At 44.0% G+C, this 27502-nt stretch overlaps 1 protein-coding gene across 1 annotated transcript; it reads left to right on the top strand.

Annotated features, from left to right (window-relative positions):
• On the top strand, positions 1–27502 carry LOC132869132 (metal cation symporter ZIP8). The gene is made up of 8 exons (XM_060902487.1): positions 1–222; positions 11728–11890; positions 16364–16533; positions 16779–16901; positions 19303–19434; positions 20709–20898; positions 24195–24379; positions 27353–27502. Exons 1-8 carry the CDS (start codon positions 1–3, stop codon positions 27500–27502), a joined length of 1335 nt encoding a protein of 444 aa, XP_060758470.1.

Raw genomic sequence — 27502 nt, 5'->3', positions numbered from 1 at the left:
ATGCAAGACTTTCCCATCCTCTTTCCGTCTGTGTGTTTGGCCTTTTTCCTGAGTCAAGCCTCTGGGATTCGATCTGAGACCCTGCACAATGATTTTCTCCAGGATGTTTTCGCTGTTTACGGCCAGAACCAGTTATTAGATATTAACGGGATTCACACTCTACTGGAAACCGTCTCTCATGGAAAGCCGGTGGTGCTGGACACACTCAGTGCGCATGCGCAGGTAAACCTCAGCTATTTTCTCTCTCTCTCTCTCTCTCTCTCTCTCTCATATACTGTATGCACTACCGTTCAAAAGTTTGGGGTCACTTTGAAATGTTCTTATTTTTGAAAGAAAAGCACTGTTCTTTTCAATGAAGATCACTTTAAACTAATCAGAAATCCACTCTATACATTGCTCATCTCATCTCATTATCTCTAGCCGCTTTATCCTTCTACAGGGTCGCAGGCAAGCTGGAGCCTATCCCAGCTGACTACGGGCGAAAGGCGGGGTACACCCTGGACAAGTCGCCAGGTCATCACAGGGCTGACACATAGACACAGACAACCATTCACACTCACATTCACACCTACGGTCAATTTAGAGTCACCAGTTAACCTAACCTGCATGTCTTTGGACTGTGGGGGAAACCGGAGCACCCGGAGGAAACCCACGCGGACACGGGGAGAACATGCAAACTCCGCACAGAAAGGCCCTCGCCGGCCCTGGGGCTCGAACCCAGGACCTTCTTGCTGTGAGGCGACAGCGCTAACCACTACACCACCGTGCCACCTCTATACATTGCTAATGTGGTAAATGACTATTCTAGCTGCAAATGTGTGGTTTTTGGTGCAATATCTCCATAGGTGTATAGAGGCCCATTTCCAGCAACTCTCACTCCAGTGTTCTAATGGTACAATGTGTTTGCTCATTGCCTCAGAAGGCTAATGGATGATTAGAAAACAGGGGCGATTTCTCAGAGACAACAAGGGAAGCCGAGCTTCCCCTAAAATTCTCTCCCCAAACTGCGGCATCTACGACGTTGATTTCTCATTAAAACAATAACTTGCATAACATAATATATGCCCAAGATTGTATTTACGTTCATAACTATCCTGTAACTTATTTGAGTGATGTCTGACGAACTTGCAGTTCGCTACGAGAATCACCTTTGCTGCCAGGCTGTAACCAGCGTTGCCAGATACTGCTGACGTTTTCCAGCCAAAATATGTTCAAAACCCGCCAAAATGCACTTAAAACCGCCCAATCTGGCAACACTGGCTGTAACCTTTCTTATTTCAATGGGCTCTATGGCTGGCAGCCGGGTATCCGTTGCAGTCTATGAGAGGGCTCTGAACAGCCAATTTCGGCTAGTTGTTATTGGTTAAAATCGACAAAATCGTCACTTCCAGGGAAGCCGGGCTTCTCTGGGACTAAACGAGACAGCGGGAGGGACAAGAAGCCGGGCTGATGAAGGATTATTGGAGGTAGTGTTTGAAAGACATGAGGAGGGCGGGCTCTGTACTTCGGCGTCGGCGAGGAACACGGAAGCATGATCAGTCAGTCCCCAGCGGATGTCGAGAAAGTGTAGTCGTGTGCCAAAGTGCTGTCCGACTTTCTTTTCATATAAACGTTTCTTCTCATTGATGTCTCTGTACATTACTCTGTAAATAAATGTAAATATTACTCGTTGTGCTCCGTTAACTTTCATCCATTCTATCAGTTTGATCATTCGCGAATTCAGTCGTTTATTTCATTTGTAGTTCAATCTGGTTGTAGGCTAGCTTGAGCCTTATTGGGATCTGCAGTGCTAGCTGCTAACAGAAATTGGTGAAGTCTCTGGAAAGCACAACCAGCTAGTATGACAGGGTCACAGAACATTTTCTGGAAAAGGAGCGGAGGGCAGAATTTGTGCATAAAGTCTCATTCATCTCATCTCATTATCTCTAGCCGCTTTATCCTTCTACAGGGTCGCAGGCAAGCTGGAGCCTATCCCAGCTGACTACGGGCGAAAGGCGGGGTACACCCTGGACAAGTCGCCAGGTCATCACAGGGCTGACACATAGACACAGACAACCATTCACACTCACATTCACACCTACGCTCAATTTAGAGTCACCAGTTAACCTAACCTGCATGTCTTTGGACTGTGGGGGAAACCGGAGCACCCGGAGGAAACCCACGCGGACAAGGGGAGAACATGCAAACTCCACACAGAAAGGCCCTCGCTGGACCCGGGGTTCGAACCCAGGACCTTCTTGCTGTGAGGCGACAGCGCTAACCACTACACCACCGTGCCGCCCCTGCATAAATAGTGTGCATCATATAATGTTCATGAATCTGAAGTGTGTATATTGTTCAGTAATGTTAAGAGAATGGTGGGCTCTGTGTTATAGGTTATACCTGGGTATAATATTCAAGGTTCTGTGTGTTGCATAGCCTACCTGGTTATGAATTTCCAGACTGTGTTGCAGATGTTATTCAAGGATGTGTTGCACAGCTGGGTGTTGTGTTAAAGACTCTGTGTTGCATATCAGGGTATGATGTTCAAGGCTCTTCGTTGAATAGCCAGTGATTTTTGGATGTTTGATATTTTTGATTAAGGATATGAGGCACTAGCCTGGTAAGCCAGACTATAACATGAAATGTACAAGCAAAAATACTTTCTGCCACTAGGTAGGGTTGTCTAGTTCACTATGCTAATGGGGCACACCTTTCTATGCTTTGATATCCGGCCTACAAGTTTTACGATGAATGCGTAAAATGGGCTTCCCCTGTTTTAAAAACCAGCAGCCGTCACTGTTAGAAAACCCTTGTACAATCATGTTAGCACAGCTGAAAACAGTTGAGCTCTTTAGAGAAGCTATAAAACTGACCTTCCTTTGAGCAGATTGAGTTTCTGGAGCATCACATTTGTGGGGTCGATTAAATTCTCAAAATGGCCAGAAAAATGTCTTGACTATATTTTCTATTCATTTTACAGCTTATGGTGGTAAATAAAAGTGTGAATTTTCATGGAAAACACAAAATTGTCTGGGTGACCCCAAACTTTTGAACGGTAGTGTATATATATATATATGTGTCAGAATAATTCGTTTTAATCACTTCATTGTAGCATTATAATTCATTAGATTTGATTGATATCTAAAGAAAAAGATGACAGGAGTTGCTTGAAAACTTTGGCTGGCTGAAGCAATATATCATTTCGAAGAAGAAACCTTTATTTGTCACATGCACACTCAAGCACAGTGAAATTCATTCTCTGCATTTAACCCATCTGAAGCAGTGAACACACGCAGACACACCCAGAGCAGTGGGCAGCCACACTAGAGCGCCCAGGGGTTAAGTACCTCGCTCAAGGGCACTTCAGCCCAAGGCTGCCTCACGTTAACTGCATGTCTTTGGTCTGTGACGGAAACCGGAGCACCCGGAGGAAACCCATGGCGCGAACATACAAACTCCATACAGAAAGGCCCTCACCGGCCGCTTGTCTCGAACCCAGAACCTTCTTACTGTGAGGCAACCGTGCTAACATCATTTATGGAACATCACTTAGACAAAACTTTATTTATCCCCGAAGGGCAATTAGAAGGGCGAAGAGTGGTACATTAAAAAAAGCAAGAAAATAAAATCACAAAAAGAATAAAATCACAAAAATGGGTGGGCAAAAAACAAAACAGCATATTATGTACAATATACAATGGCAGGCCTGTTGCCAGTAACAAAGTAAAAAAAAAAAAAAAAAGGCACCAGATAAAATATGGCAAATAAATAAAATGACGCGTGGATAAAATTAAAATGACAATATGATTAGAGTGACATTTGTAGTTAAAGTGACAAGGTGATATTGTAATATTGCACATCAGGACATGTGATATTGCACTAGAGTATTGTACAGAAGACTTAAGTTATTGTAACTGTCTTAGACTTCTTCGAGTTCAGGAGGAGAATAACACTTGGAACAAAGGTTGGTCTCCTCCTCTGGGTCTTACAGGCCGGACAGCGGAACCTGCGACCAGATGGCAGCTGCTCAAATGCCGGGAACAAAGCAGGAGTCGAGTCCTTAAGAATTCGACGAGCCAGGCCGCTAGCCCGCTGCTCGTACACAGTATTCAGGTGGCGAGCAGGAAGTCCAATAATCTTCGAACACACCTTGACAATATTATGCAGGCGGTTCCTATCCTGTACAGTAATGGAGAAATACCAACAGCATATAGAAAAGCTAGAACACTTTCAATGAATGTATAATAGAATGTCAGTAAGATGTTCTGACTGACAGAAAGAGAGTTCAGTTTCCTTAGTGGGTACATCCTCTGGTGGCACTTCCTCAGGATCCCTTCTGTGTTGGAAGAGAACCTCAGTTGGCAGTCCAGAATGGTTCCCAGGTATTTATATTCCTCAACTGAAAACCGTGGACCATAGTCATCACTGTCGCCTCACAGCAAGAAGGTTCTGGGTTCGAACCCAGCGGCTGACGAGGGGCCTTTCTGTAACAAGTTTGCATGTTCTTCCCCTGTCTGCATGGGTTTCCTCCCACACTCCGAAGACAAGCACTTCGGTTAACTGGCTACTCTAACTTGTCCATAGGTGTGAATGGTTGTTTCCCAAGCTCAGAAATGGGAGGGTTGTGGCAAGAAGGGCATCCGGCGTAAAATTATGCTATGTAGAACAATAAGGTCCACCTCGACCCTGACCTTGCAACAGTGGTGGACGAGGAGGAGGAAGGTGGTGGTTCAGGGTTCAGCTTGGTTTCTTCTCGTTGCTCCAGTTTCCTCCCAAGAACAGGCACATTAGGTCAACTGTTTGAGTGCCTGTTTTGTTCGGGAATGTCCAAGATCAGCCCTGGATAACCCCACCTATCTCTCAAAGTCAGGTGGGATTGACTCCAGCTTTCCCTGTGACCCTGTTGGAAGAATCGTTCTTACAATCTTGGATGATATAACACAGTGTACCATAGATCACATCAATGCAGATGAAAAGCTCTCATAAAAACAGTAACTTTCCTCATAACCTTTGAAAAGGTACACAGTGAACCTAATATTTACCACACTCCTTTTATTTCACCAAGTGAGGTACACTATATCCACGCTTCCAGATGAACAAAAGAGCAGCTGAGTCCCATTCTGTTTAGAAATTTTATGCTCTAATCAGTCTTTTGTCAAGTGATCTGACCACTAAAACCACTTCTGGAAGTCAGAAACCCTGTTTACACATCATGTTACATAACCTGATGAAATCCTGATTAAATGTTCATTTTATGCATTTACACTTGGAGTCAAATGCAAGTCTGGTTATTCGGTTGCTGTTTTATGCATGATCATCGGAAAATCATTCATTCATTCATCCATCCATCTTCAGTCAGACTTGTGGTGATTCTACAGACAGGAACAGTTAACTTGAGACAGGAATACACCCTGGATGTGACACCCGTGCATCGCACGGTATTGTTCACATACTCATTCACACTTTGGGGCAACTTTGTATCTCTGATCCACCTACCATCTTGTTTTTGGAAGGTAGGAGAACACTGGAGAACCCTGAGGAAACACACTGTCGAGAGAACTTATGAAACTTCCAGGATCAGGATTGAAATGGGGAATCTGGAGCTTACAACACAAACTGCTTTTCATTTCAGCTTGTTGTTCTGATAATATCAGGGTCTATTCTGAATGGTTGACCAAACCTTATAAGACTAAGGTCTTGAATTGTAAAAATATGATGAGGAGACGATCCACATGCGATTGTGGTTCATTTTTTGAATGAATAGTATACATCAGCAGGGCTCTGTTACATCAACAGCTGTGTTGACAGTGTCACTGTTGATAAACGGATCCAGGTATACTCCAACCAGAAACCCTGGAGGACGAAGGAGGTCAGAACTCTCCTGAAGGCTTGCAATGCTGCATTTAAATCTGAGGACAAAGCCCGATTGACCCTTCCCACTCACGTGACCTTCGTAAACGCGACCGCCATTTTGGACATGAAGTGGACTTCGGTTCGAATTGGTTTGAATGCGAGGAAGATGACAAAGGAAAACATAAAAGAAAAAGGAGCGAGATGCAGAAAACACCTTCACTATCCAGCGACGTAGGGCATTTACAGGGCGAGCAGAGGGAGAGGTATTTGCAAAAATTGAGGTTAGCAGGCTTAGAGAAAGACGTTTACCTGCTTCCACCAGGATTGTTCACTGACGTACGGAAGTACATGAAGCCCTCGTCTTTACCTGACTTCGGCCCACATGATCTGTATACCTATGTCGTTAAAAACCCATCGCCATACACAGGTATTGATCTGAAAGCGTATAAGAGTTTGGATGCCTACAAATATTTTGTGTCAGGCTGGGTAACATGCCTACATCAGAGGGTCATCCCTGGAGCCGGTGGTCGCCATCTTATTACAGCTAAGGTTTGTTCACATTTTCATTTAATGTCGGTCCTCAGGATAAACAAAATGTTATTAAATGTCATTGAAATAACTTCTTAGTCTGTTGAGACATGGCCCGTTATAAATTTAAGTATCCGTCGTAAAGACATGAAACTCGTCGAGTGACGAGTGTGTTCATTGATAAGCTAACACAATCTAAAAGTAGACATACCATCACACTGCCCTGGCGCTGTGTACAGTTTACCTTCTATGGTTTGTGCACTCACTATTAGCCATTACTTTCTCCAACCGTTGTTACAGATTACAGGGAACGGCCTGGATTTAAGGTGGGGTTTACATTAGACCGTATCAGCGGATCATCAGATTAACGTTTTTAAAACGATTAGTGTGCACACAGCAACACCAATACACGGATACGCTCGGCTCCGCAGGCATCCTGCGCTCCAAATCACTCCGCCCTGAACAGCGAGTGCCCTCTGGAGGGTGTGCACTCTGGCCCTGCGCAGTTCACAGAGCGCGCGAGTGAAGTGCACAAGCAGTGATTCGGGACTGAGCCGCTGTGTGTGTGATCCCAGCGCATATCACTTACCACTTGCAAGTGGAAGGATGGCAAGCCTAAAGACAATCATAACTACACAATGGGCAGTATTTGCATCAGTATTTGCAGTATTTTCATACTTTTATACTCTTTAATGAAAGGTGATACAAGGCGGAAGTCCGCGCCGTTTTTCAGCAGTCGCGTCACATGACCAACGCCAGCGAATCAGGAAGGTGGATGTCACAGTGACATTGTCCAATGACGATGCCAGCTAGAGCTCAGCACAGCGTATCTGCGTATTCTCAATGTTTACACAGCACCGGACCAGACACGATCTAGATTGAATACGTGGACCCTGGCGGATTCCCGTTTCCCGGCGTTTTAATGTAAACGGACAGTGCATCCGCGAAGAAAACGAGACAGATACGGTCTAATGTAAACTTGGCCTAAGAGACAAATACATGTTCCTCTTGTTTTGAACACTTATTTGTAGGACATTACCTCTGATCTGTCCTACAGTCTACCAACAGCAAAGGAACACAACGTTAGCTAATGTCGTTAGCTAATAGCTACTACAGAAGAACAAAGAGGTTACACACTTATTATTTAGTTATTTGGTTACACACTCGCCGCCACAAAATGTTAACAGCAATGTAATGCCTTTTCTGGCTAATTTTATTCGTCTTACCTCCAACAAAGTGGTCACTACACAAGCGTTGGTATGCCGAGGGCTGCCAATCTTTCCTGTTAATGGCCGCTATCCATCTTCTCCGTCGGTCAGCATCTGTCAGGATCCGATAAAATGATAAATCTTGCCTTGTGTGTTGATGGTTACTACATCCAGGTGCACAACAGTATAATGGCATGATGGAAGTCTTGCTGAAAGTAAAAACTTTCTTTGATGGCTATATTCCTTTCGATGCTTCGCCGTCGTTCCTCGTTGTTGGCTACTGGTAGACTACTGGTAGTTCATGTCCAAAATGGCAGCCGCATTTGTCGTGACGTCACGTGGGATGGGTCAATACAGCACAGCCATAGCCAACCTCAAGAAAGCCATCAAAGGTGCTAAAGCTGAGTATGGGAAAAAGATTGAGGACCATTTAGCCTACAACGACCCACGGAGACTATGGCCCTGTCCACACGGCAACGGATTCAGGTGACTCCGATACAGTTGCTTATCGTTTAGGCCTGGCGTCCACACGGCACCGGCGTTTTGGGTGCCCAAAACGCAATCTTTTTGAGAACGGGTTCCAGAGTGGAAAGATCTGGCAACGTTGCCATTGTGAAGTCGTCTGGATGAGTAGAACGGATTTGTTTACGATGACGTCACAACCACATGACTGTGAGTGCTTCACGCCGGGTAGAAGTGTAACGAATATCACCAGGAAAAAGCCTTACAGAGCACTAGTGAGAGTGAAACACGAGCTTGGATATTATTATTATTATTATGTTCAGTGTTAGTTCACAGTAGTAATGCAAGAAGCAGAATAGTGACAGTAATAGTGAAGCAAAAACATGCAATTGTACAAACACTGCAGCTCTACAGCAAAATATTCATTTATGAAATGGTCTGATTCTTAACACCAGTAGTGCCAATGATCTTCTCATTGCGATGCGATGCGAGTTGTCAACAAACCCTATAACTTGGTTCATGAAACGCGCTTACAAAATATTTTCACTGTGAATATTTATTGTGTAATGGTGCAAAGTGAGAGAGAGAGAGAGAGAGAGAGAGAGAGAGAGAGAGACTCTGCCCTTAGGGCAGAGTCAATCCCGCCAGCAAAAATAGGGAAAAAAAGGAGCGATCTCACCTCTTCAGATGCTGGTTTAAGTCCGACAATACATTCCTCAAAAAGGGCGTAGAGGAGCAAATTAATCCATGAACGTGTATCATTCAATTTATTCCGGACCATTAAAGATGCCACCTTCCGCGTAGAATCATATGTCATCCTCGCCGCCATATTGGATAGGTCAAAGCGGAGAATAAAGATTCATGCGCTGCCTTTAACTGTACCAACAGGTTTACCGTCCAAACGAGATCACATGGGATTACCTTTCACAGGTGAGAAACAACAAATTAATCCATCAACGTGTAGTATTCAATTTATTCCGGACCATTAAAGACGCCGCCTTCCGCGTAGAATCATACGTCATCCTCGCCGCCATATTGGATAGGTCAAAGCGGAGAATAAAGATTAGCTGCGTTTAACTGTACCAACAGGTTTGCCGTCCAAACGAGATCACATGGGATTACCTTTCACAGGTGAGACTGGAAAAATACTTTTCATTGTATTTGGTCATTATAATGTAATTTTACGAACAGATTTTCCTGACTTTGTGGCTAATATGAAGTCTCGCGCATAATAGTTTATGCGCATGCGTCCTTACTACTTCTATTGTTCTGGTGTCTCCGAAGGGACCGTCTTACAGCGCCCCAGAGGTGTGGCATGTGTATTGCATTGTTTTCAGCAAGCGTTGCCATATGGACCCGATATTTTACTGATCGTTGCCCATTTGGACGCGATATATTTTTAAATAACATCTCGTTGCCGTTGTTGTGTGGATGTAGCCTATGGCAAGGGATCCAGCACATCACCAGTTACAAAAATAGCAATCACAGGACTGTTGAGGCGAATGCCGCATTAGCAGAGGAGCTTAACTGCTTCTTTGCCCGCTTTGAAGTAAGAACGGCAGAGGCAGCAGACATTACAACCACTCCCACCTATAACAGCCACATGCTCAGCGTACAAGAGCACGAAGTGAGGCGTGTGCTCAGGGCTGTCAACCCCAGGAAGGCTGCAGGACCAGATGGAGTGACAGGAAGAGTCCTGAGAGAATGCGCAGACCAGCTCTCAGCAGTCTTCACAAACCTCTTCAACCTGTCCCTATCCAAGGCCACCATCCTGACCTGCCTAAAATCAGCAACGATTATCCCAGTACCAAAGAAACCAGTCATCAGTGGCCTCAATGCCTACCGCCCAGTGGCACTCACCCCAATCATCATGAAGTGCTTTGAGAAGCTGGTCCAGCAGCACATCAGAACCAACCTCCCAGCCACCAATTTGCCTACAGATCTACTGAGGACACGATAACCACTGCCCTACACACTGCACTTTGCCACCTCAAACAGCAGGGCAGCTATGTGAGGATGCTCTTCGTAGACTACAGCTCTGCATTCAATACAGTCATCCCAGACAGACTGATTCCCAAACTGTCTGACCTACAGGACGACTTTCCCAAACCATCTGCCACTGGATCAAGGACTTCCTCACCAACCGCTCCCAGATGCTAAGACTCGCCCCCACACCTCATCCACCCTCATACTCGGCACTGGAGCCCCACAGGGCTGTGTGCTGAGCCCCCTCCTCTATGCCCATTACACCCACGATTGCACTCCCACCCACCCTACCAACACAATCAACTTCGCGGACGACACAACTGTGGTTGGACTTATCTCAAGAGATGACGAGACAGCCTACAGGGATGATGTCCAGCTGACAAGGTGGTGTGACGCAAACAACCTCGCCATGAACCCATCAAAAACAAAAGAACTCATAATAGACTTCCGAAAACACAACAAGGACTACACTCCATTGCTAATCAGCAGGGTCAAACTGGAAAGTGCATCCACTTTCAAGTTCCTGGGCACACACGTTGCAGAGGACCTGACCTGGACCACAAACTCCACAGTGGCAGTGAAAAAGGCACAGCAGCGACTGTACTTCCTGAGGACCCTCAAGAACAACCACCTTCATGAGCAGCTGCTTGTGACCTTCTACAGTCGCTCGATCGAGAGTGTGCTGACCGACTGCATCGCTACGTGGGACACCAGCAGCTCTGTGGCAGACAAGAAAGCCCTTCAAAGAGTCGGCTCTGCACAGATGATCATTGGCTGCCCACTGCCCTCTTTAGAGCAACTCTACACTACCCGTTGCCTCAGCAGAGCCACCAACATCCGAAAGGACCCTTCCCACTCTGGACACCAGCTTCTTGAACCACTGCCCTCTGGTAGATGGTTCAGGTCCATTGCATCATGGACAAATAGATTAAAGAACAGCTTTTACCAGAGTGTCATACGTGAACTGAACAAAGCCAGTCACCTACACAGATGCCAGCGGTACAGACAGAAATGGGACTCAACTCTAACACAAACTGTCAACAACCTCTACTTCTTACCTAAATAGTACATGTATGTTTTTACAACCGCATGCACCTTATTCTCTCGATCACATAAATTTATTTATTTATATTGCTCCTGCTCAACTGCACTCTGTCAACATGGACAATTGTGCAATTATCGTGCCAAATTGTGCAATACATTCATTCATCACTGTCCAGTAACCCACTGACTGATCGTCATGCTGCAGCATAGGTCACACCCTCGATACAAAGAATTACATTTATTTATTTTTAAGCAGTTCTTGTATAGATATGTTCATCTTTTTTATTGACTTATCCATCTTGTACAGATTTGTTTATCTTTTAGCCTGAATGTTTATCTTGTACAGATCTGGCTTTTTTTTTTTTAAGCATTTGTATGAATACACTGACTGGATTGCTTGCTTCAGTTTCACTGTACTGTAAGGTGCAGTGACAAAGGAATCTTGAATCTTCCTCATTTATACTTGGTGAACCAATGTTTGGTCTTGAAAGGCTGCTTCTTGAGTTTAGCGATAAATCTACAGTTGTAATGTAGCTAACCAATAAGAGAGATGTGTGTACAAATACAAATTGTGTGACTGAGTCACTGTGTGACATTGAAGGCTAAAATTTCCCTCCGTGTTTCTTGTTCTGACCTGCTGCCGATTTCTTCCCTGATCTCTTAGTGTGGATCTGCAGAGGAAATTCTTGCTATCTACGGTCTCAGCAACCTGACACACCTGGACAAGGGGCACCTGAAGACCATCTGTCCCGCCTTCCTAAACCGAGCAGTGCTGCCCCCCTGTCCTCGATCAGCAACTGAGCCTAAAGTACACATAGAGAACCGTGGTGAGAGTGTGAAGGGAGTGAGTGAGAGAGATTGAGTGAATGAATGAGCGAGGCAGCGGGATCAGGAGAATGACCGAGAGGGGTGGGGAGAGCGAGGCAGCGGGATCAGGAGAATGACCGAGAGGGGTGGTGAGAACGAGGCAGCGGGATCAGGAGAATGACCCAGTGCGGTGGTAAAAGCGAGGCAGCGGGATCAGGAGAATGACCCAGTGCGGTGGTAAAAGCGAGGCAGCTGGATCAGGAGAATGACCGAGTGAGGTGGTGAAAGCGAGGCAGCGGGATCAGGAGAATGACCGAGAGGGGTGGTGAACGCGAGGCAGCGGGATCAGGAGAATGACCGAGAGGGGTGGTGAAAGCGAGGCAGCTGGATCAGGAGAATAACCCAGTGGGGTGGTGAACGCGAGGCAGCGGGATCAGGAGAATGACCCAGTGCGGTGGTGAAAGCGGGACCAGGAGAATGACCCAGTGCGGTGGTGAAAGCGGGACCAGGAGAATGACCCAGTGCGGTGGTGAAAGCGGGACCAGGAGAATGACCCAGTGCGGTGGTGAAAGCGGGACCAGGAGAATGACCCAGTGCGGTGGTAAAAGCGGGATCAGGAGAATGACCCAGTGAGGTGGTGAAAGCGAGGCAGCGGGATCAGGAGAATGACCCAGTGTGGTGGTGAAAGCGAGGCAGCGGGATCAGGAGAATGACCCAGTGTGGTGGTGAAAGCGAGGCAGCGAGTTCAGGAGAATGACCCAGTGAGGTGGTGAAAGCGAGGCAGCGAGATCAGGAGAATGACCCAGTGAGGTGGTGAAAGCGAGGCAGCGGGACCAGGAGAATGACCCAGTGCGGTGGTGAAAGCGAGGCAGCGGGACCAGGAGAATGACCCAGTGAGGTGGTGAAAGCGAGGCAGCGAGCTCAGGAGAATGACCCAGTGAGGTGGTGAAAGCGAGGCAGCGAGATCAGGAGAATGACCCAGTGAGGTGGTGAAAGCGAGGCAGCGAGATCAGGAGAATGACCCAGTGAGGTGGTGAAAGCGAGGCAGCGAGATCAGGAGAATGACCCAGTGAGCTGGTGAAAGCGAGGCAGCGAGATCAGGAGAATGACCCAGTGAGGTGGTGAAAGCGAGGCAGCGAGATCAGGAGAATGACCCAGTGAGGTGGTGAAAGCGAGGCAGCGAGATCAGGAGAATGACCCAGTGAGGTGGTGAAAGCGAGGCAGCGAGTTCAGGAGAATGACCCAGTGAGGTGGTGAAAGCGAGGCAGCGAGATCAGGAGAATGACCCAGTGAGGTGGTGAAAGCGAGGCAGCGAGATCAGGAGAATGACCCAGTGAGGTGGTGAAAGCGAGGCAGCGAGATCAGGAGAATGACCCAGTGAGGTGGTGAAAGCGAGGCAGCGAGATCAGGAGAATGACCCAGTGCGGTGGTGAATGACCAAGGGATCGAGTGAGATTCAGGCAGTGGGTGAGTGTGAATCCGATTCTTCGAGTGTGGGGTCAGTGAAAGAGTGAGTGAAATAGTCAGTCATCGAGAAAACAAATGAAAGAATGAATAGGCTGCCTTCTCTTTTTTTAATACTTGAAAAATTGCATTCAAATCTTTAGATTTTAAGGTTATGATGTTCTGGGTAAAAAATAAATAAATAAATAAATAAATAAATAATAATTAAAAAAAAAAGCCCAGCAGAGAAGTTTTGAGGAATTTCTCCTCATACTGTACACTGTGTAAACTGGCACCTCACGGTCGCTTTTCCCCTGTCTGCAGTGTACAAATCTCCAGGTTTTACCCTAATCATTGAACCTTGTTCTGGTCGCTGCACTCCCTGCAGGCTGATGTGTAATCGCCCGTAATTTCATACTGACACGCTGATTAGTTTATTGTGGCAGCTCTGTATCTGCAATAAATGCTTCTCTGAGGTTAATGAGTTCTGTGAGCCGTTATCCTGCAGAAAGGTTTCGCGTAACCTCATCAAACCCATGACAACTGAGCAAAGTGTCACCAAACCAAGAAGCTCACAGTGCTCTCACACAGCTGGAGGAAGAAAAAGTAACTGCTGGAATACTGCTCAGATAAAACACGATTTGATTTGATATCAATATGTTCAGTCTGAATAAGAATGCATTTGTATTTAAAAAAAAAAAAAATGGTGACACTTTGCAATTCATCTTTTGATATTTATACAAGTTGAGTGGATTAAAGGACACACAACTTCACAATGCCTCCACTTGACCAGAGTTCATCATCTTCGTAGATGTCCAAATGTAGTTATTCTCTTGCTTATCCAAAAGAGATACATGATACAAAAAAATGCTTGGATCCCAAAACATCACTGCAGTTATATTTTATGTTCTATTTACTCATTCCAAGAACAACTTAAAGCAATTTTAAATTAATTTTTGAACTAATTCCTTGATAACAAATGAACTAATATACTGTCCTGAGCACTCCGAGCTATTCAGATCGATGAGCAACATGTTTTCGGTCGTGCGTCCTTTGTTTTTGGCAAGACAACTGATTTTTATGATGTGGAAATAATATCCCAATTTCCTGACCCTTTAGAGATTTAAACATTTAATAAACCGGAGACTGATATGACTGTTTACAGCTTCCTCTTGAGAGATATTATGAGCTGATATGATCTTTGAAGTAGTCCTACTGGATTGCTGCAAAAGACGGCGAGAAAAAAAAAATACCCAGAGCAGTAAACTCCAGCAATATCTGTATTGTATCCATCAGGAAACAAGCTCATGTATTACAATGGTGCTTGAAAGTTTGTGAACCCTTTAGAATTTTCTATATTTCTGCATAAATATGACCTAAAACATCATCAGATTTTCACACAAGTCCTAAAAGTAGATAAAGAGAAACCAGTTAAACAAAGGAGACAAAAATATTATACTTGGTCATTTATTTATTGAGGAAAATGATCCAATATTACATATCTGAGTGGCAAAAGTATGTGAACCTTTGCTTTCAGTATCTGGTGTGACCCCCTTGTGCAGTAATAACTGCAACTAAACATTTCCGGTAACTGTTGATCAGTCCTGCACACCGGCTTGGAGGAATTTTAGCCCATTCCTCTGTACAGAACAGCTTCAACTCTGGGATGTTGGTGGGTTTCCTCACATGAACCGCTCGCTTCAGGTCCTTCCACAACATTTTGACTGGATTAAAGTCAGGACTTTGACTTGGCCATTCCAAAACATTAACTTTATTCTTCTTTAATCATTCTTTGGTAGAACAACTTGTGTGCTTAGGTTCGTTGTCTTGCTGCATGACCCACCTTCTCTTGAGATTCAGTTTATGGACAGATGTCCTGACATTTTCCTTTAGAATTCACTGGTATAATTCAGAATTCATTGTGCCATCAATGATGGCAAGCCATCCTGGCCCAGATGCAGCAAAATGGGCCCAAACCATGATACTACCACCACCATGTTTCACAGACGGGATAAAGTTCTTATGCTGGAATGCAGTGTTTTCCTTTCTCCAAACATAACGCTTCTCATTTAAACCAAAAAGTTCTATTTTGGTCTCATCCGTCCACAAAACATTTTTCCAGTAGCCTTCTGGCTTGTCCACGTGATCTTTAGCAAACTGCAGACAAGCAGCAGTCTTCTTTTTGGAGAGCAGTGACTTTCTCCTTGCAACCCTGCCATGCACACCATTGTTATTCAGTGTTCTCCTGATGGTGGACTCATGAACATTAACATTAGCCAATGTGAGAGAGGCCTTCAGTTGCTTAGAAGTTACCCTGGGGTCCTTTGTGACCTCACTGACTATTACACGCCTTGCTCTTGGAATGATCTTTGTTGGTCGACCACTCCTGGGGAGGGTAACAATGGTCTTGAATTTCCTCCATTTGTACACAATCTGTCTGACTGTGGATCGGTGGAGTCCAAACTCTTTAGAGATGGTTTTGTAACCTTTTCCAGCCTGATGAGCATCAACAATGCTTTTTCTGAGGTCCTCAGAAATCTCCTTTGTTCGTGCCATGATACACTTCCACAAACATGTGTTGTGAAGATCAGACTTTGATAGATCCCTGTTCTTTAAATAAAACAGGGTGCCCACTCACACCTGATTGCCATCCCATTGATTGAAAACACCTGACTCTAATGTCACCTTCAAATTAACTGCTAATCCTAGAGGTTCACATACTTTTGCCACTCACAGATATGTAATATTGGATCATTTTCCTCAATAAATAAATGACCAAGTATAATATTTTTGTCTCATCTGTTTAACTGGTTTCTCTTTATCTACTTTTAGGACTTGTGTGAAAATCTGATGTTTTAGGTCATATTTATGCAGAAATATAGAAACTTCTAAAGGGTTCACAAACTTTCAAGCACCACTGTACCTACAGCTCCGATTTGGCACCAATGAGATTATATTTGTTTGTGATTTGGGATATGAACCAACACCCCTCAGGAACCAGCTGTACAGTTTTTCCACTCCATGAACATTCTCCCCATATATGTCCACAGTATGGGGTTTCGGTTTCCTGGCCGTGACCATCATCAACCTGGCTGCCTTCCTGGGTCTCCTCCTCATCCCCTTCACCAAGAAACCCTACTTCCCTAAAGTGCTCACGTACTTCATCGGGTTGGCCATCGGGACGCTGTTCTCGAACGCTGTGCTGCAGCTCATACCTGAGGTTTCACACATTGTACACACTCTAATGAAGAAAAAAATAATTTAATCCATGTATAATGTAATTCAGATCATTCATAATTTTTTTTTTGCATGATGTCTGGAAAAAGTGTCAAATCTATTTGAAAGCTTTTGTTGGAGAATAATCAAAGTGCATAAGACAAACATCACGCTAATCACAGCGTGATTATTCGGTCAGTATTCTGAATTAAGTGAATAAGAAAACTTGTCTCTACGAAATCAATGCAGGCTCTGGGGTTTGACCCGAAAGCAGATAACTACATTGAGAAAGCTGTTGGGATCTTCGGTGGATTTTATCTGCTTTTCTTCACTGAGAAGATCATGAAGATGATGCTAAGAATGGACCAAGAGGTAAAAATTAGAATCTTTGTGGTGTTTAATAATATTTAAATCGTATTCAATGATGTATATTTAATACATGCATTATACCATAGTGCTGTTGAATTTTTTTCATCTTGTTGATCAGATGATCTCATCTCATCTCATTATCTCTAGCCGCTTTATCCTTCTACAGGGTCGCAGGCAAGCTGGAGCCTATCCCAGCTGACTACGGGCGAAAGGCGGGGTACACCCTGGACAAGTCGCCAGGTCATCACAGGGCTGACACATAGACACAGACAACCATTCACACTCACATTCACACCTACGGTCAATTTAGAGTCACCAGTTAACCTAACCTGCATGTCTTTGGACTGTGGGGGAAACTGGAGCATCCGGAGGAAACCCACGCGGACACGGGGAGAACATGCAAACTCCACACAGAAAGGCCCTTGCCGGCCCCGGGGCTCGAACCCAGGACCTTCTTGCTGTGAGGCGACAGCGCTAACCACTACACCACCGTGCCGCCCTGATCAGATGATGATTAATTTTCTTTAGCAGTAACCCTTACAATGGTACTGCTACAGTTCAAATCTAAGTTTTATATTAACGTGCTCAGTCAAATAAGTTCACATTTTTATCTTCACAACTTGTGCTTTGTTCTGTTTTTTAAACATTTGAAGTCATGTAGGCAGAGGCGAGAACAATCATCCTAATTTCACGTGGCAAGAAATTCAAAGTTGTACACAATGTATTGGTTGTGAACCAAGAGTCTGGAAAAAATCTTGGACTGGATTTTACACCTGGGCGAGAGCTAAAATGCTGAAAGACAGATGCTGAGCTGGGCTTTTTTCTGTAGAACTCGTCAGTAATATTATTTTTGGTGCCTTGCTGTGTTCTTGCACTTGCTTGACGTTTGGCCGTTCGCCAAGTTGTCAACTCACAGAGGTTTAACCGCTCGCCACATCTCAAGGTGACGTTACCAAGCTCACTAAATAACACTCAGATGTTGGCCACTTTCTAAGGAACCCCCATCCACCTGCAGCTGTTTTATGCAGCTCTCGAACCAGCCGTTCCCTGGACAGCAGCACGACGCATAAGATCACGCAGATCCAAATCAATAGCTTCAGTTAAATGTTCAAACATCAGAATGGAAAAATTGTCAGCTCAAAGCGCGACTTTCTTTCACTGTGGCATGGGCGTTGGTTTGAGCATTTCAGAAACTGCTGATCTCTTGGGGTTCACACACACAACGGTCTCTAGAGTTTACACAGACAGAATGGTGCGAAAAACAAAAAACACTGAGTGAGTGACAGTTCTGTGGGTGCAAACAAAAGCCTAGTTGAGAAGAGAGGTCAGAGGAAAATGGCCAGATTGGTTTGAGCTTTTTTGCCAGGAAGGATATAGTAACTCATATAATCACTCTTTACAACCATGGTGAGCAGAAAAGCATCTCAGCCTGTGACAGCAGAAGACCGCATTGGGTTCCACTCCTGCAGCCAAGAACAGGGATTTTAGAATCAAGAACAAGTTCCTGTTAAAGTGGCCGGCGAGTGTAAACGCTCGCGTCAGTTGCTGTCGAACGTTGTTGGTGCGCTTTCCACCCAGGTTTGCATCACTTTGTGTCAAGAGCATCCAAGTGTTGTAAGGTTAATTTCGTTGACGAGCCGTTCTTTATCTGTTCGAATCCCCTAGCATTAGATTGCTCAGTCTACATGTGGTTCTGGTTTTGTTACTTTTTCATGCTCCTCCTCCAAGTTGTGTGTAATACTTTGACTTGAAAGCTTGCAACAGCTAGCTTGGAATAAATTACTCTGTCCAACGTACGACATATGTCACCAACATCGTTGTATCCGATTACACACACGGCGTGAATTCAAACGCTGAGCAAACAAAGAATATGGCCTGAAATACAAATATCACAGTATTTCAGTAGAAATAAAATGCGTCACTCTTTTTTTTTGTTGTTCTTCTTTTCCTCTCAGGTGTCACAAAAAATAAAAACTATGCAGTCATACTTGTGTAAATTCTCTGGCATTACTCTGCTACATCTCAGTCAACATGGTCCTTTGGCTTCTTTGTCTTTGCTGGTTCTGTATCCTTCACCTTGTCAACAAATGCACGTGTACAGCTGTCCATGAGGGAAGCTCAAAGCGTGATTTGTATTTATGACAGTAGCATAATAGTGAATTATACTTCACAACTGGAAGCAAAACCCAGGAGCAAAAAATATCAATTCTCGCATCATGCTGCTTTCACTTGTCAGGACATCCGAAATTCTTTCGGTCTTTTCAAAAGTCTGTCTTTTGACAATTCCCAGTCCAACACCAGATTTGATTAAAAAGGCTCGTTCCAGCTATTTTGGTTTAATATTTAAGATTGTATCGCCTACTTTTCTGAGTGTCTCTCAACCTCCGTTTTTGTGCACCTCCAGCTTGGCCACAGTCACTTCAGTCCTCCTGAGGTTTCTCAGCAGAACGGAGCAGCCGTCATAGCCGTCACCAGCTTCAGCATCTCATCAAACAGCGACAAGGGCAGCACGGCTTCAGAAGCTACAGTCGAACAGGTGCTACATTTCACATCTGTTCCAAAAAGAAGTACGATGGTTTCTAATTTCAGTCTTATTTATGAATTTTGAGAGGGGGGGAAAAAGCTTACATTTCTCTGAGCAAAGAGAGTCACTTCATCTTGATTTGGATTTCAATGTCAGTTGCTAAATTATCATCTTTTTTGCACGTTCCCTTTTTTTCAATGCAGCGGTTAATCAGTAGCCACGCTCTCAAAAAGTTTGTTTGAGAAATTGCTCAACGAACACAAATCGATCCTGCTCGACTCACCTCATTACTCATTCACGCAGTGGCCTTGAACATTTATTTAGCATTTCTCAAACATGGAAGAAAAACACATTTTCTGGATGGGTCTCGGAGGTTTGGACAGGACGAGGACAGGAGCAGAACTGTAAATGGATAAAAATGGCAAATTCCTGTTGTATAAGAGGAATAAAACACTTCACTGATGTGTTGTTATTGGAACGTAACCTTTGCTACAGTAACAGGAACTCAACTTCACAACACCTGGTCATTGATTATTTTCCGAGAACAGCACGACATCATGTGTTTTATTCCTGACTTCTCTCTGATCGGAAGAAATATAGCTAAAATAAATCAAAAGATTCTGCCTCCACATTATAGTCTGTTGATGTGAGGAAGATGAAGGGAAATGCAGGCTCTGTGTGTGTGTGTCCGGGACAGTGTGTCCTCTTGTCTAGTCTCAGCGAGACACGCAGCTGTTTTTGGCTGAAATTGTTACAGCTGCAGCGACCAAACACTGTCGTTTACCATGCGGCTCTTCTAATGTTTCACCTTGGAGCATAGAAAGAACACGCTAATAAATCCTTCGCTCTGGCACTATAACCATGTACTGTAATAATGTACTGTAGATAAGAAGTGTAGATTGAAGCCACCAGGACCTTGGCATTATTAGGTACTGTAAAATATATGATCCTGATGTCATATTACAATGTACTGAAATCAAAATTGTCAATTCTCCATATTCAGTGTGTGATTATATACATTATACACACACAAGTTGTACATTAACATTGGAAAGAAACCAAACCTGTGAAGGTGTGTGCTTATTGAAGATGGACTTTTTAAGACGTCTAAAATGGATGATTATAGATTCCAGTTTATAATTGTGCAAACTGCTACATCTGTTGATATCAAAACACACGAAACACGACAGTGTTTGGTTCACGAACACTGTTTTGGAGAAAATCATACGAAACCTGTCTCTCTCTCTCTCTCTCTCTCTCTCTCTCTCTCTCTCCTGTCTGTAAAGACCCTGCCATCTCAGGGTTGCTGTGTGAAGCTGGCGCGTGTGAAGACGCTGGCGTGGATGATCACACTCAGTGATGCCCTTCACAACTTCATCGATGGCCTGGCCATTGGAGTCTCCTTCACCGTCTCCATCCTCACCGGCTTCAGCACCTCCATCGCCATTGTGTGTGAGGAGTTCCCTCATGAGCTTGGTGAGAAACACACACAAGGAAAGAGAGAGAGAGGAGAGAGAGAGAGAGAGAGAGAGAGGAGTAACAACAACAAAGTGTTGCCAGGCAAAACAAACCTCGCCTGGTAGCACTTATGATGAATATGAAGGAAGATATTGCAAAAAATAAATAAAATAAATAAATAATTAAAAAATAATAAAAGAAGAGGTTCCCTTTGGGTCTATGCAGCCCCTGCTTATAAATAAAATAGTTTTCTGATCCCATGTCCATACAGTAAGTATAGCATACAGTATATATTTACTCTATGAGGCAGTAGCCACAAAAATGAAGCGTAATCCAAAGATGATTTAAAAAAAAAAAAAAAGTAAAATATACCAAGTGTGTGTATTTTAAATTATTTGACTCTTACCTCTTACAGTTTTCGAAATTGAAACCTCCGAACCGAGGCCGACATACACACGCTGTTGCCATGACCCAAACTCTTATTTCCCAGAAATGGCCTGGCGCTAGAGCTCAGTGGAACGCACTTTCCCTCTGTAATAAGCAGAAACATGTCTGAAAGCGATTTCTTTAGTCTAGTCCATTTATTTCAAACGGTCAACCGAATTGTATCCACTCACCGGCCATTTTAATCGGAATACGTGTATGCGCAGTGCGCAATCGTTACACTCTTACAGCACGATGACGTAGTGGCTAGCGCCTCTATACGAAGCAGTAGACACAACAAAAAAGCTTTTGACCTTTATGGTGACCTTGATCGGATGACCCTCAAAATGTTGGAGGTTCTATTTGAGACCAATGCCCATCTATCCTGAAAGTTTCATCGAGATTGGTCCAGCCGTTTTCCCGTAATGTTGCTAAAAAAAAAAAAAAGAAACCCGACAGAAAACAGTACCTCGCCCACTGGTGGACTCCGTCCCAGGTCAGGTAATAACTTGGTCATGAGAATGAATAAAATATTGGCAAAAATATTTTGTCATTCTTATGCTCTAAATAAAACACTTCATAAAGAGTTCTTTCAGAGTTCTTTTAGAGTTTCGTGGACAGTTAAGTTGGTCCATGGTGTCTCTTGAAGGCCAAAATGGCATGAATGTAACCCCAAGAGCATACAGTGGTGCTTGAAAGTTTGTGAACCCTTTAGAATTTTCTATATTTCAGCATAAATATGACCTAAAACATCATCAGATTTTCACACAAGTCCTAAAAGTAGATAAAGAGAACCCAGTTAAACAAATGAGACAAAAATATTATACTTGGTCATTTATTTATTGAGGAAAATGATCCAATATTACATATCTGTGAGTGGCAAAAGTATGTGAACCTTTGCTTTCAGTATCTGTTGTGACCCCCTTGTGCAGCAATAACTGCAACTAAACATTTCCGGTAACTGTTGATCAGTCCTGCACACCGGCTTGGAGGAATTTTAGCCCGTTCCTCCGTACAGAACAGCTTCAACTCTGGGATGTTGGTGGGTTTCCTCACATGAACTGCTCGCTTCAGGTCCTTCCACAACATTTCCATTGGATTAAGGTCAGGACTTTGACTTGGCCATTCCAAAACATTAACTTTATTCTTCTTTATCCATTCTTTGGTAGAACGACTTGTGTGCTTAGGGTCGTTGTCTTGCTGCATGACCCACCTTCTCTTGAGATTCAGTTCATGGACAGATGTCCTGACATTTTCCTTTAGAATTCGCTGGTATAATTCAGAATTCATTGTTCCATCAATGATGGCAAGCCGTCCTGGCCCAGATGCAGCAAAACAGGCCCAAACCATGATACTACCACCACCATGTTTCACTGATGGGATATGGTTCTTATGCTGGAATGCAGTGTTTTCCTTTCTCCAAACATAACGCTTGTCATTTAAACCAAAAAGTTCTATTTTGGTCTCATCCGTCCACAAAACATTTTTCCAATAGCCTTCTGGCTTGTCCACATGATCTTTAGCAAACTGCAGACAAGCAGCAATGTTGTTTTTGGAGAGCAGTGGCTTTCTCCTTGCAACCCTGCCATGCACACCATTGTTGTTCAGTGTTCTCCTGATGGTGGACTCATGAACATTAACATTAGCCAATGTGAGAGAGACCTTCAGTTGCTTAGAAGTTACCCTGGGGTCCTTTGTGACCTCGCCGACTATTACACGCCTTGCTCTTGGAGTGATCTTTGTTGGTCGACCACTCCTGGGGAGGGTAACAAATGGTCTTGAATTTCCTCCATTTGTACACAATCTGTCTGACTGTGGATTGGTGGAGTCCAAACTCTTTAGAGATGGTTTTGTAACCTTTTCCAGCCTGATGAGCATCAACAACGCTTTTTCTGAGGTCCTCAGAAATCTCCTTTGTTCGTGTCATGATACACTTCCACAAACATGTGTTGTGAAGATCAGACTTTGATAGATCCCTGTTCTTTAAATAAAACAGGGTGCCCACTCACACCTGATTGTCATCCCATTGATTGAAAACACCTGACTCTAATTTCACCTTCAAATTAACTGCTAATCCTAGAGGTTCACATACTTTTGCCACTCACAGATATGTAATATTGGATCATTTTCCTCAATAAATACATGACCAAGTATAATATTTTTGTCTCATTTGTTTAACTGGGTTCTCTTTATCTACTTTTAGGACTTGTGTGAAAATCTGATGATGTTTTAGGTCATATTTATGCAGAAATATAGAAAATTCTAAAGGGTTCACAAACTTTCAAGCACCACTGTACGTTTCACAAAAGCAGAGTTTTTTGAGTTGGTTAGTTCTGGGTCACCCAAGTATCAGGCTCGGATGGGAGTTTAACCAGTCCACACGTTTCACGTGCATGTTCCTCTGCAGCGATTCAGTCCGTGCCAAAGTGTGCATTTAAAACAAACAACTGCTCACTCTGTGACTTGCTGCAGGGTCAGAGGTCACACCTATCCCCCACCCCCACACACAGGGCCTGTGTTAACTTTTCTGTTCTGTGCCTTGCTGTGTGAAGTCGAACACAAGTTGCATTTTTGTTGTGTTGAACGAACAAAAAACAAACAAACAAAAAAGCCCCCACAGGATCTCCATTTTGATTCCTGTTATTCCATTTATTTGGATTTGGATTTCTTTTCGTTGTATTTGCAACCGTGCGATGAAACCCATCCATTTTTCCACATGCCTTTCCTCACAGGCGAATTCAAAGTTCATATACAAACAGATGCATTTAAACAAAGCACGCTGAATAGTGATTAAAGAGTGAAAGAGGTTCAAACAACAGGACAGCATGATTCCTCTGAACAGGCTTGGATTTCTGACCCACGTTTGTTTCCTGCTCTGTCTCCCCCTGCAGGTGACTTTGTGATCCTACTGAACTCGGGGATGAGCGTCAGACAGGCCGTGCTGTTTAACCTGCTCTCAGCCATGTCGTGTTATATAGGCTTGGTGTTTGGGATCCTGCTGGGCAGCTCGTTCGCACCCAATGTCATATTTGCCCTCGCTGGAGGGATGTTTCTCTACATCGCCCTCGCTGACATGGTGAGACGCACATTTCCGTCCTGTCTGACTGACAGACCAGATCATCTTTTTATATAGCAATACCTTTCTCGCACAATACTGTTCTAATCTCCATCTCAGTCATGTTCATCATTTTCAAGAGTAAACGATAGAAAGCAAGCTCTCCAAAAGAGGTCTGCTATGCTCAAATCCCATTTCCAGAAAAGTTGGGATATTTTCCAAAATGCAAGAAAAACAAAAACCTGTGATTTCATAATTCATGTGAACCTTTATTTTACTGAAAAAAAAAATACAAAGAAAATAATTTCAATAGTTTTACTGACCAAGTTTGTTTATATTTATATAATACAATTAAGTTAGAATTTGATGTCTGCAATACACTCAAAAAAGTTGGGACAGAGGCAGAATAAGACTGACAAGTTGATCCAATAATCAGGTAACACCAATTTGGAAGATTCCATCAGAAGCAGGTTAATTGGTAACATGACTAGGTATAAAAGAAGCATGCACCAAAGGCTCAGTCTCTGCAAGCAAGGATGGGGTGTGGCTCACCCCTTTGTGCCAAAATTCATGAAAGAATTTTTAGTCAGTTCAAAAGGAACATCTCTCAACCTAAGAGTTTAAGCTTTTCAAAATCGACTGTCCATAACGTCGTCAAAAGATTCAAGCAAAGAAACATCTCGGGGCGTAAAGGGTGAGGTCAGAAATCACTGTTGAATGTGCGTGAACTTTGAGCCCTCAGGCAGCACTGCCTGAGAAACTGCCATGCTATCGTGACAAATATAGCCACATGGGCTCGGGAGCACTTCGGAAAATCATCGTCACTTAACACAGTATGCCGCTGCATCCAGAAACGCAACCTGAAAACATATTCTGCAAGAAGGAAGCCATTCATCAATTCTGCACAGAAACATTGCCGATTCCTCTGGGCCTGAACTCCTCTCAGATGGACAAAAAGACAGTGGAAACGTGTGCTGTGGTCAGGCGAGTCCACATTTCAGCGCGTTTTTGGGAAAACTGGACGGCAAGTTCTCGGCACCAAAGGTGAACGTGACCGTCAGGTTTTTTAATCGGTGTAAGATGCAAAAGCCAGGATTTGTAATGGTATGGGGGCATCAGTGCCCATGGCATGGGTGAGTTGCATGTGTGTGAAGGTACCACTGATGTATTGGGGCATACATTGGGATTTTAGAGAGACATGTTCATCAAGGCAACGTCTCTTCCCGGGAAGTCCATGCTTATGTCATCAGGACGATACCAGGTCTCGTTCTGCATGGACTACAACAGCGTGGCTTCGTAGAGACAGAGTGCGTGTGCTTGACTGGCCTGCTGCCAGTCCAGATCTGTCTCCTATCGAGAATGTATGGTGCATCATGAAGAGAAGAATCGGATAACGGCGACCACAGACTGTTGAGCAGCTGAAATCTTATATCAAACAAGAAATGGTCCAACGTTCCAACTGCAAAAAATCGAGCGTAGCATAGTTCTGGCAGGCCACGAAGTCAAGCACAGCCCTCGAGCCCAGCTAGATCGGCTGACTGCCGCCGATCTCAAGCCAGCCGGCGTCAGCTGTCGGCCCAGCTGATCCCCTTCGACGCATTCTATTGGCAAATCTCGCATCGAGCACCTTATTTAAGCTGCTTTAACCTGCAAGTCGTTTTGCAACCCACCTCCATGCTGCCTGATTTTTATAAATCAATGTCATTTCTCTATCATCGATGCCTGCTTACAACCCAGTCCGGGCCACCTTCTTCTGTTGCTCCATGGTCCAATTCTGATTCTCACATACCTATTGTAGGCACCTTCCTGGCGGACAGGAGTCAGCATGAGCGCCCTGACTAGTTTTGCAGCTACTTCGCCCATACAAAGCAAGCGGTGATGCACTGCGCGTTCTAACACCTTTCTATCTGAGCCAGCATTAACTTTGTCAGCAGTTGTGCAGGTGCTCTTCTGTGTTTCGCTGATTATCACCTATCAGAAAGTGGTCCAAGGAAGGACAATCACTGCACACTGAGAACAACCCCTTAGAAAGCCCCCATGGCTTTCCACGTATGCACGTGGAAGGGCATGGAGATCCCAGAACAGAGCCAGCTGCCAAATACAACTTGTTGCAACGTAAATAACGCTCCTTGATGTAAGTGGTTCTGACAGAACTGTAACAATTAGTATCCTCAGGTCCCATACGATTAAAAAGTGTTATTAAAGGAAAGGTGATGGAACACAATGGTAATAATGGCTCTGTCTCAACATTTTTGAGTGTGCTGCAGGCATCAAATTCAAACTTTTGTTTACATTTACAATTAAGTTAGTCAGTAAAAGAATAACATTTTTCTCTTTGTATTTCTGTCAGTTAAATCAAGGTTCGCGTGAATTAACAAAAAAAAAATCACAGATTTTTGTTTTTCTTGCATTTTGGAAAATCTCCCAACTTTTCTGGAAATGGGCTAAATAGAGCCTTGTGAGTTTTTAAGTGTAATATGTAGCATGGCCTGTAGACCATTGAGTATACCTGATACTTCACACAACAGCTTATGATCTCCTCCCTATTATTTCCTTCATTCCTGTCCAAACAGGATGCAGTAATGATCCAGTGATAACAATTACAATCAGGCTCATTTCCATGTTCAGGGAAAATGACAGTCAGCTGGTTCAGGCTCCAAATTAAAAATATATATTTTAATTGCACCTACAGTTCGTTCTTATCTTAAGTGTTTACTGCCCTCACCGGATTTGCACACCAGTGCCAAACTGAAAACTTCTAAGTGCTTCCTGAATCAAGGTCTATTTTTCTCTGTCTCATCATATTTCCTTGTGACATGAAAGGCAGAAACTGTTCTGAGGCATTTCATACATCCTGGACATCCGTCTCCGCTATAAAATGTTGACCTCAGCATTATCAGCTTTGCTCTTTGTCCACAAGTTTATTACACTGCACATGCAAAGCTCTAATCAGCACTTGGAGGTTGAATTGTTTTGCCTCACTTTCTTTCGCAGTTCCCTGAGATGAATGCCATCGCTAAGGACCAGAGATGGAATAGGAAGACAGATACGGTTTTCTTCCTCATCCAGAACGCTGGGCTCCTCACCGGGTTCACCATCATCCTCCTCATCACCCTGTTCGCTGGAGATATTAACCTGGGCTGA

Source organism: Neoarius graeffei, chromosome 20 (assembly GCF_027579695.1).
Source record: "Neoarius graeffei isolate fNeoGra1 chromosome 20, fNeoGra1.pri, whole genome shotgun sequence".
Taxonomy (NCBI): domain Eukaryota; kingdom Metazoa; phylum Chordata; class Actinopteri; order Siluriformes; family Ariidae; genus Neoarius; species Neoarius graeffei.
Note: the sequence above shows the minus strand (reverse complement) of the source record. Positions and strands in the feature narration are given on the sequence as shown.

Bases quoted from the DNA above. Each gene is read 5' to 3' on its own strand.
- LOC132869132 (XM_060902487.1), top strand. From the start codon at position 1: ATGCAAGACTTTCCCATCCTCTTTCCGTCTGTGTGTTTGGCCTTTTTC. The intron at 16,534-16,778 runs GTTTCACACATT...AAATCAATGCAG, and splicing joins TGCTGCAGCTCATACCTGAG to GCTCTGGGGTTTGACCCGAA. The intron at 20,899-24,194 runs GTGAGAAACACA...CTCCCCCTGCAG, and splicing joins GGAGTTCCCTCATGAGCTTG to GTGACTTTGTGATCCTACTG.